This window comes from Acipenser ruthenus, chromosome 5 (assembly GCF_902713425.1).
Source record: "Acipenser ruthenus chromosome 5, fAciRut3.2 maternal haplotype, whole genome shotgun sequence".
Classification (NCBI taxonomy): domain Eukaryota; kingdom Metazoa; phylum Chordata; class Actinopteri; order Acipenseriformes; family Acipenseridae; genus Acipenser; species Acipenser ruthenus.
Genome location: NC_081193.1, coordinates 29,642,315 through 29,653,773, shown reverse-complemented (window position 1 = coordinate 29,653,773; position 11,459 = coordinate 29,642,315). Strand labels below are relative to the sequence as shown.

The window sequence follows — 11,459 nt, the reverse complement described above, 5'->3', positions numbered from 1 at the left end:
AATACACTGTACTTACATTTTTATTATATTATTGAATATATGTATTTAAAACAAAATGATATGATCAGGAAAATAATTCTATCAAATATCTGGAATGTCTGCAATTTCATCATCACCGCTACGTAACTGTGTGCTAAGTGAAATGTAGTAAATATTATTAAATGGTAACTACAGGGTAATTCTGTCTGTGCTTGTATTTTAATAATAATAATAATAATAATAATAATAATAATAATAATAATAATAATAATAATAAGTGTCTTGCTCAGGGTCACACAGTGAGTCAGTCAGTGGCAGAGGTGGGATTTGAACCAGTGACCTTCTGGTTATAAGCCCTGGACTTTAACCACTGGAGCACACTATATTCCTTTGGGAATATAATTTAAATTAAGACTTTTTTTTTGGTTAAATATGATATTAAATAGCATCCTCATTAATTGTATGCTTTAAATAAATACAATTTAAAGAGCAATCGTATACATAATAGAAACATTCTTCAAATCTTTTTTTAATATTGTTATCGTCAAGTTATTTATTTGCATGTTCTCTGAATGTTTGTTTTTCTTTTTAGTCCTGCTTCTATCCCCCTCTTCTTTCTAAGATACCTCATATTCACCTCACTCATCCCTCCACCTCTTGCGAGGATGTTGAACAGTTAACACAGGATCCTGATGAAGAACCAGAGGAGCAAGACAGTGCTGACCAGATTGCCCAAACAGTGTTTTTTTATCCCCCCTGACTGCACAAGCCACAAAGCTGTATATAAAGATATATTGCATTCCCAGAGCTAGTCTGTCATGTACATATTCACCGGGGAGCCAGACTGCTGCTATACACATGCTAGTAAATGCAATTTAAAAAAATAGACATGGCTCTGGGAATATAATTTAAATTAAGATTTTTTTTTTTTTTTTGTTAAATATGATATAAAAAGAACACCTTACTGTGCAAACCTTCATACAGAAATAATGCAGACCTGTTCTCTATGTAACAAACTGGAAACAGTATTCTTATACTGCCAAATATTTGTGTTTCTTTTGTTTCAATAAAGCGTTAAATTGTTCAAAGAATGGATGTTCCTTTTTATGTTAAAAATGGTGGGTCCCTGTTGCAAAATCCTGGTGCCCATACAGACAATCTGTATTAAAGCCCTTTGTTCTGTTTTTACACCCAGCAAATTATCCTGTTAGTAATGTGCCTCAGTGGGAGAGTATTTCTTAGTTAATTGCTAAGCACCAATTTCAAATTGTAAAAGCATGTGCATAACAGGAAAGCGCTGACGAACATACATTATATATTGTGCTGATGTAGTTGATTTTACAAAAATGATGTTTCTGGCAAAGGTTCATGCAGGTAGTGTTTACGAGGCATGTAGTGTAACTACACATTGCTGGATGTAAAAAAAAAAAATTCAACAATAGGAGAGAAGAGTTTGTAAAATCTATCAAGGATACGGTTTATATTTAGAGTTGAATGGTCTGTTCAATGCTAGGCAAGCTCACAGCAAGACAAGCTCAAAGCAAGTTTAAAGCCAGGTAAAGACAGCTATGGAAAAAAATGATAACCTAATATTGTAGCAATACTCATAAAAAGCAATAAAAAGACAAAAAGGAAATATGAAAAATTAAATAAAATGACATTTGAAGCTGCATGCACTTCAAGGTTTGGCGCACAGTAATTTTGCTTGTGGCTTAAGTTTACTATACCCGTCCCTATGTCAACCCTTTGTCCATGCCTAACAGAAATGACAGAGCCCACAGCCTCCAATCAAAGACTGATAGCAACAGCTGCATCAGAAATGTGGAATGGGACTCTAAATGGGATTAACTTCCCCTTCACAGATCTGGTTTCACTTGAAAGGTATCTACTCAAGAATATTCCAGAGTAAACAGACAACCATGCGTGATTTTATGGTGTATGAAACTGCAGTAAACAAAAAAGTCGCTACTGTATAATTCCAGCTGCTGTTCAATTCTAAGCACAATGCACTCCCAAGGCAGAATTGTGCCACATTATTATTACAAGCACATTTTCAGCATTTATGTAGACAGTAGAAACTTTGTCTCAAAAGTGCGGTAACAAAATGCAATGCTACAATCCTCACATATTTATTTATTTTTTTTGTAATCAGAGCTGTGTTTTTAAGAATTGTAGTTTATTTGGTTGTTTGGGATTCAATCACAACCTTGTTTTCAGTATACATGCAAATGTTTAACCAGGGTGAACTGAAGTGACACTAATTTAGAAAGCTAAAGTCCTGAACTTCAAGTTTCACTTTCACAGGGGTGAAAGTGAGATTCTTTACCGTGCACTTTCCAGACCTTACCTTTCGAGTCAATTCAATGGACTGAGATGCCAAACCAATTTTTATTTCTTAGCAGACAATACAGTGGGATTAGAATCCTGACCACTGTGGTTTAAACAGGGTAATTTCATCTCTGTGTTATCTGCATATAAAAAAAGTTAGAGCATGCCTGGTATGCTGGCTTGTGAAATGCGCTTTGGATCCTTGGTGACGTTGAGTGTTTGTTTTGAAGAGGCCTAATGTTGAACCTCCCTGAGCCTGGGTTAGTGGACCCACACTTGTGTTTATGCTCCAGGACAAACTTTGCCTATCCATTCAATTAAATAGGCTGACATACACTGTGTTGCAGCATCATTTCTGTTATGTGAATTTGTTGTTTTGAAATTGACAGATCAACCTGGCTTCCTGGCAGTGATAACTTCTGATTGAATGTATGGTACTTGGTGCAAAAAAGCTTTAGAAAGTAATTTCCAGTATACACCTGGTTATGCTTTATAATCTAAAACTAACATATAAGCACCCCCACTGACCAAACTCCTTAAAAATCTTGTTTATTGGGGGCTTAATAATCCATTTTTTCTTTGAATAATTAATTGTCCCATATTCAGCAGTGATCCCCTTTGATCTTCACCTATCTTAACTTTGTAATTTCCAAGCTAGACAAACCGAACAGAAGATCTTTCTATTGACCTTCACAAAATACAATACTGAAGCACAGCTGATCCCTCTCTAGCCTCTGTTTATTTCTGCAAGATTGACCTTTAGACGCCCTATTCTCCTTTGGTAGCTTTTTGTTTATTAGGCAAACTTGTTTATTTGAAGTGAACTTCAATATAACTAATTCTTTTTCAACCTTAGAATTGTATAAATGTGCAGACCTCAAACATTATTATTATTAATAATAATAATAATAATAATAATAATAATAATAATAATAATGTACAACCAACAATGCATAATAAGGCTGCAATTCTATTGAGAGATTCTGGTGACATGTAAATCACGGGAAAGCTAGCTTGAGTGTTTTGTCATTGTCACCAGAGACCCTTATTGCTATTTTAAACATTTTTAATGTTTGATTAACGTGTTTATTTATCTATTCAGGATTTTTCTTTCCCTCCATTTCACTTTTTGAAGCCAGACTTTCTACAGTCATCTACCATGTGATATGATGTACAGTATGTAATTACTTCTAATCTGTACCTGAACTTAATCTTGAACTCTAACTTAAACACAAGAAAAATACCATTATCCTATATAAAGATTTCTATTCATGTTTTTTTGCTGTAGTCACTGATGGTACTGTGGTGATTATTCTTATCTTTGGTCTGCAGTCTGCACTCTATCTGGGAGCTATTTGTAGCTTTTGTATACTGTATCTATAAATGGAAAGCTACTCTGTAATCACTGGGGCTGCGTGACAGTCGAAGAAGTACAGTCGAAGAAGTTGAAAAGTATTGTGAATTCCAACAAGTAGATGGATAAACTCATTTGCACTGAAACCTTCTTAAACAGGACCATGGAAGACCAGCATGTGGTAAGCAAAAAGTTGTTTACTGAAGTAAATTGGATTTGTAGTTGGATAAGGACAATAGACCAGCTGTCACAGCGATGAAATCACGCCATTGATTGATGTATCCTTAAAAGCATAGTGTCTACAGCTTTTGACCTTGAGGTTTTTCAGCACTAATTTGCTCTTCAATTTCATATTTGGTCAGAAACCTTTGCTAGTATTCACCTTGAAACATCCACATTGTTCTCTTTAACTATTTTGACAGTTCAAGATAGGCTAGACAGAACGCATATATTGTGTTTTAACTATTAAATTAAGAAAATCTAACAAAGTGGCAAACTATTTAAGAAAAAATATAATTTAAATCAGTTGTGATGTTAAAGAGGGCATTTCCCTTGCGTATCAGTAATTTACATTGCTCCATCCATGATTATCAGACATCAAACATCCAATACCAATGTCATTAACTCATCTGTGGATCTGATTAAAAAAATGTAAAAATCTTCCATTTCAGCTGCATGCTTGAAGATTAAATACATGATAAAAATGCAAGTACCTTAGAGGACAGTCCAAACTCTTACAAAGACTTCAAATAATTGGAAAAATACAATTTTTGACGTATTTAAAACCTTATTTAAAAGTTCAATTGACTTGAATAAGGATTAGTGAGAAATAATTTTTTGCATATTGTCTATTCATTTATTTACTCAGGCACATAATATGCTCTGCTAAATAAGTACAAATATTGTATATAATAGTTTATATATAATTTCCATTTTATATTGTTTAAATATAATTTAAGAAATTACCTATTTACCCCAAATAACCTGATATGTTTCTATGGTAACAGTTACCAATATGTTGTCTTTGAGTGAAAATGTCCCTAAGTAACAGTTTGTTTAGTGTCTTGTTTATGTATTGTGATCTTTTAAAGTAATATCTAACTAATATTAGAACTGTAGTAGAAGTTAGATTTAGCATTTTGATATTGAATGTAATTAAGTGAATACACATGGAATACAATACAGTGAAGTGACTTGATCCCAGGGTCAAGATGACAGCTAAGCTTAGATTAAAAACCTAGCAGCGGTGGTCCTGCTCCCAAATGAATGCAGCTCATTTGTGATTCAATGCTCATCCACAGAGACAGAGGTGAACCCGTATATACTTAACATACAAATAAATCAATGTAGGTCACACAGTATCTAGAATTACTGTATGGATCGAGTTGCCAATTAACTGGGGATTGTTGTGAATTGACACAGATTTGCCTCTCATTAATGTTATCAGGTATGCTTGAGATACCAACTGAACAAGGTGAATAATATTGGGTTTGATGTTTAGGAAGTCTTAGTGCTCATATAACTACCAATTTACTCAGAAAACATCACCCTTGAATCTCTCAGGAAAATGTATTTTATATGTTGAAAGTTCCAAAATGCTTAACATTACACTGCACTGAGTTTGAAATAAGATGAGCAAACTTTAATTGATAAATGGATGTTTATTGACAGGTCATATAGATTGTTGTGAAAATTGTGCAGGCAATACAGCTTAGTAAATTTAGTTTTTAGGCTTTGCTGACACAATGACCTTTACAAATTTGTGTCAGCAGTGGATTGAACTGTATTATTATAGTTGCAGACAACTGTAACTGTCTTTGTGTCTTTGGGAATTACATACTATAATACGAGTGTTTCTCACTGGTAACAAGATGAAATAGGATAAAAGCAGTATTTTTGGTATTTGGTATTTTTGATGATTCACCATCCTCACAATAAACTTCTTGTAAACCACTGGCATTCATGATGTGTTTTCTGAAAAGTTTAGGGCTTGACACGTTTCTCGTTAAAAAACTTAATTGTAGCAGGTGACGTACATCAATTCTTGTCTCAACAACTAGATAGGGGAACTCATTAATCAAAATGCATGTTAACGAGATCAAGACAAATGAATAGACGCATAATTCGCTGTTATGGAAACTACTAGCGTACAGGGAGACGGCTCTCCCACCAGCGAGCAGCAGCCAAATGGAAATAAAAAATAATGTGAATATCTATTTTGTGTATAATTTGTAAACTTCATTTAAAATGGTACATGTTGTCATGCAGAATGTACATTTATTTAGAACATTTCACATATAAAATGCTGATTTACGATTATCTGGTGTGTGGGTAAAAATCGGACGGCACGGATTAAAAATTGATTAATTAATTAAACCCCACTAGTCATTTACCCTCATTCGGGGGATATTTTGACATAGCTTACTATATAAAACTCTTTTCATCTGCATTTTGCAATCTTTTTTTGGTTCAAACGAAAAAAATACTTTTATTTTCTTATGTTGACATCTACTTCTGTATGTATTTTAGTATGTACGATTGTAGGCTATAAATAAATATGTTTGAAGTGCAATTTGTGTTTGTAGTTGTTAGCTATTATACATGTATACCATGTATGTAACACTTCATTATATATTTATCAAGCTTTTAAAATTACGATAGAACTCCCTAACCTAATACACAGTGTGTTTATAATTGTTCGGTGAATTTCTCTCATCGTGTTGAATGCATGTTCTCTGGTACGGTACTCTTTGCTCATCTCCACTATAAATAAACTCAACATGATTAGAAGTAGCCACCGAACACTTAGAGTATTATAAGAACATTTTATATGCATACAGACATGTGAAGGTGAAAGTGTACACTGTACATAAAATGGTGGGGGGAGTCTGACAACATTACAAATACATTTAAGCAAAATCCATGTCAATGATCTATTGCCTGTAAGGAAATTTTATTGTAATATCTAGTATGCGGTTTTATATACCAAGATTGCATTATTTAGTCTTAGTTTTTTTTTGTATAATTCAAATAAAATCTACAGTACAGGTCAGATGTCATAATGTACGTATCCAGAGTTCAGGCTACAGTTGCATTGATAATTTCTGTAACAATACACTAGGTGCAAATAACGGTATATCATTTTGGCAATACAACAAACGTTTGGTAAGGTTACAAATGATTCAAACAAGTGAATACATATAATTCAGAACCACAAGTATAGAAAAAGCTTAAGTCTGTTAGAAATTAACCCTGGTTCTGTACACACTATTTCGGTACACTCAACCTTCCTTTTCCAAGTGCAAATTAACTCCTGATAAATTATGACAATTAACACGGATTTCCTTTTAAATTTCCATAAATATATTACAATGCAATACAGTTTGATTTTATATAGCACCTTGTATGACAAAGTCATCACAAAGTGCTTCACATGCACATTTCAAAAGATATGGTTAAATAAATGTAAGTGTGTTTGTAAGGAGGGTATTAAAGTCAGTGCTTGAATTGTTTGTGCATGACTGCAACTGGGACATCAAGGAAAACTGTACTGTCAAGGACTGTTAGACTGCTAAAAATCAAGCTGCTGTTCACAGCGTATTTAATTACACAGCAAATTTATTAGCGCTAGTTGACCAATTCACATCTGCATGGTTCAATGGTTGCTCCGAGCAGACTACCAACACACAACCTCATAAATAGGACAATTAATGGTTTGTTTTTGTACATTTTGTCACCTGGCATAAATGTATAAAAACACTCACAACCCTAATTTAACCTTTTCAAATGTTATAGTGAAATCTGGCCTGTTAATGACATTCCAGAGGCTTGCAGCCATTTGGTTTAAATGTCCAGATGAGGGGGGGTCTGATAAAATGCAACACAAATAGCTGAATTATTGGCATATCAAGTAAGACTTTAGATATGAGGTTTCAAGTCTTCTAACTGGTAAATAGTGATGACAGAGCAGGTCACATTTTTCAGTGTAAGGATGTATCGGAAGCCACATAATATTATATTGGGCTATGTAATATCATCGGATGCTATAAATCTAGTGTGATTGATTAATAATTCCTTCCTATGAAATTTCAGCATATACCTGTCATTGCATCTCACAGAGTTTTTCCAAATGCCAAGCCTTAGTGATGTCTGACCAGGTGTTTCTAGGACTTGATTATGTACCAGCATTTGATTTATTTTTTATTACATATCACTGCAAATCCCCTTTTTTGTTTTAAAAGTGTAGCAATGGGTCTCACCAAGAGTGAATTACTCTAGTAATTGAATGATAGTAACTACAGCAGCTTTTAAACAGCATTGTACTATATAATACATAATATTATAAAACAATAAACTAACTATATGTTATGACAGCCTTTAGGTGCTATTGTAATGTCAGACGAAAAACACAAAGAATATCATATCACATAATACCTAATGTTAAGGCAGGGTTTATATATATATATATATATATATATATATATATATATATATATATATATATATATATATATATATATATATGTGTGTGTGTGTGTGTGTATATATATATATATATATATATATATGTGTGTGTATATATATATATTATATATATATATATATATATATATATATATATATATATATATATATATATATATATATATATATATAATACTAGTATAATTGGCTCTATTGCTTTTGGGGGATGATCTTCAAGGGAGGCACTTCTAAATAAACTGTAACATAAGCTTAGCTGCCAGAAGGAATTAACGTCTACAGTGTGTTTATTGCTTTCTTTCTTTTATTTATGCGTTTATAGTTTCCATGTGGTTTTTTACATATGAACAGCAGCTGCAACTTTCTTGTAACAAGACGCAAACTGCCCTTCTGCGGTATTAAAGCTGGGCAACACTGATTATATATGAACATTGTAAATGAGTGTGCAGTCAGCAGTTTGTATTCCTTTGAGTTTAACATGCACTTCACTTATGAGTTTAACATGCACTTCACTTATTAGTTAGAATAGTCGACTATCCCACTGTACAGCAGCTAAGGAGAGAGGGCCTTTGAGTGGATAGTGTACTATCTCTAGCTCCCTTCATAGCTGTGATGGAAATATGATCTGTAGAAAAGGCATGAGTCAATCCTGGTGATATTTTGAGCAATGAAACATCTAAGAGAGCAATACTGGCAGATGGGAAGTGCCTGTCATAACCTTCAGCTACTTCATACTGTTTGTTGATCTGCTGCTTTGCAGGTTACTGTAGTTACACAAGACAGTGGGTGTGGATGTCCACATGAGAAATCAGAGGTAAGTTCAATACAATATCTTTGCTGTCTGACTAGGCAGCATTCTCAGGCACTGCCAATGCCTTTTCTAATTTGTCCTTCCCCTGTAAAAGTGTATTTATCTTGCCTATTATGGTTTGTGTCTAAAGATTCCTTTTACTTGGCTTTATTAATATTGTATAGTGTCATAAAATGCATTTAAACAATAGAAATAATTAATCATTAGGGAATTAGCGACAAATTAAGCTTGAAATGTTCTAGCTTGATTTGTTTTGTTGCATTTTTTTTTTTTTAAGTAAATCAGATACAGTGCAAGGCACTGGTAGCTTTTTGTCATGTCTTGTAGAAACCTCTAATCATGTTTAGATATGTTTCTCTTGAACTCTGTGAAACTTTTGTATAAAGTTAGTGACACAGGGGGCTGGTTTTCAAAGACTTTTATTTCACTTAAATTACTGTAGGTTGTATGATTTCCAGATTTGTAACTTGAAAGTTACGTATGATTCTCAATGAAATGCAAAAACCTGCATGCACTTAGGTTATGGTTTTTTCTAAATGAGTTTGACTTAATAATACTAAACAGGGATTCAAACCGGATTCTTTTAAGAAAGTTCCGAACCACTTGAAACCAATGAAATACCGGTTAATACCAGTTCAGTTTTTTTCTAGCCAAGTATTGGTGTTCATAGGTCTTCATTTTCTTGAATTAAACCATAAAGCATGAAGTACAGTAAACTCAAGAGGAAAACGGTGTGACAAGTTATCCGTCTGTATCAATAAATGCACTTACTTCCTGTCTATAGAAACAACAATGGGGGTATGACACAGGTCTGACTTTTGGGATGGAACTAAATGACAGTCTCGCATTTTGATGTGTCCTTGTCTGTCACAGAAATGACATCAACACAAGTGGGAAAGCTTGGAGGCATTGTGATCAGAGAGAGAGAGAGAGAGAGAGAGAGAGAGAGAGAGAGAGAGAGAGAGAGAGAGAAAGAGAGAGAGAGAGAGAGAGATCTGCTTTCCAGAACCTTTCAATTAAAATATAATGTAGTATTTTGCTGTACTATGGGTGACTATTACCTTATATAAATGGTCATGTTATGCACGAATGTAAGAATTGGCTTTCAGTGGTGTTCTACTTTTTTCTTTCAAATAGCATATCTCTATAATCGTTTGCGTGATTTATTTATTTATTTATTTATTTATTTTTTATAAATTTAGTCATTGCCAATTATTTTTATTATTTTTCTCCCAATTTGGAATGGCCAATTATTTTATTATGCTCAGCTCACCTCTACCACCCCTGCGCTGACTCGTGAGGGCGAAGACGAACACACACTGTCCTCCGATGCATATGCCGTCGGCTGACCGCTTTTTTTCACACTGCGGACTCACCATGCAGCCACCCAAGAGCTACAGTGTCGGAGGACAACGCAGCTCTTGGGCAGCTTACAGGCAAGCCCGCAGGCGCCCGGCCAGACTACAGGGGTCGCAGGTGCGCGGTGAGCCAAGAACACCCAGGCCAACCTAACCCTCCCTCCCCCCGGGCGACGCTCGGCCAATTGAGCGCCGCCCCCTGGGAGCTCCCGTCCTCAGTCGGCAAAGGAATAGCCTGGACTTGAACTCGCGACGACCAGACTTTAGGGCGCATCCTGCACTCTACACAAGTGCTTTTACTGGATGCGCCACTCGGGAGCCCCTGCATGATTTATTTTAATTGCAAATATAGATCCTGCCCACTATTACAGTTTTGTTGCAGGATTCATTAGTTTATCTGTAATGTAATCACAGTTTTACATATAGACTGCTCATTCTCAGGGGTCTGGGCCGCTTTGCTTTTATAATGTCCCAAATTCTGGGCCAATTTGGTTTTCAGATAACGTCCCAAATTCTGGGTCACTTTGCTTTCCCGAATTCAGCCCATTTTTTGGGATATTCTGCTCAGCTGACAGCCGAGTTTCTAAGTCACGCATGCTCAGTTTACCATAGAAAAGTACACGAGAAGTGGATTGTGTCATCAGCTGGATCCAAACAACACCCTCCCTCAAAAACTGCCAACCCTGCTTCAGTTTTTTCCGCACCAGCCAATCCACTCCCTGCCCCGCCTCCAATACTACACGGACTATTCAACAATTGTACATGTCCAGATAAATTATAACAAGAAAGAGTAGGACCCCAATAAATAAATATGTTAACCAAATAATAATCATTTTAAAAATAATAATGTTTTCTCTACGTTTTTCTCATTTTTCTCTTCTAATTATGTTAGGGACTATTTTCCTCAGCGGAAGGTTACCTGGCGAAATATCAGAAGTTCAATGTAAATATAGGTTTTAAAGTTTTTTTTAAACAGAAAATAAAGAAACAAATTGTTTTCTAATAGTGATAGAGCCCTCTCGATGCGGGCTCTACCGTGTGGTAGATGACTTGACTTTCGTTAGCGCTCTCACCTACAGCTCGGGACGCAGAAATCCAGTTGCGGTCATCTACCACACGGCAGAGCCCGCATCGACGGGCTCTATCG

At 35.0% G+C, this 11,459-nt stretch overlaps 1 protein-coding gene across 6 annotated transcripts in view; it reads left to right on the top strand.

Moving 5' to 3' along the window:
• The first annotated feature begins 3,707 nt into the window (after window positions 1-3,707).
• Window positions 3,708-11,459, top strand: part of LOC117402643 (uncharacterized) — a 41,907-nt gene continuing 34,155 nt past the window's right edge. For 5 of the 6 annotated variants that reach the window (XM_059023971.1, XM_059023970.1, XM_034003994.3 and 2 more), the window contains exons 1-2: window positions 3,708-3,842; window positions 8,904-8,957. In XM_059023971.1, the coding sequence (XP_058879954.1) occupies window positions 3,783-3,842; window positions 8,904-8,957 (114 nt within the window). In that variant the 5' untranslated portion in view covers window positions 3,708-3,782. The remainder of the gene's footprint in view (window positions 3,843-8,903; window positions 8,958-11,459) is intronic. The other variant, XM_059023969.1, reaches the window with a different exon arrangement.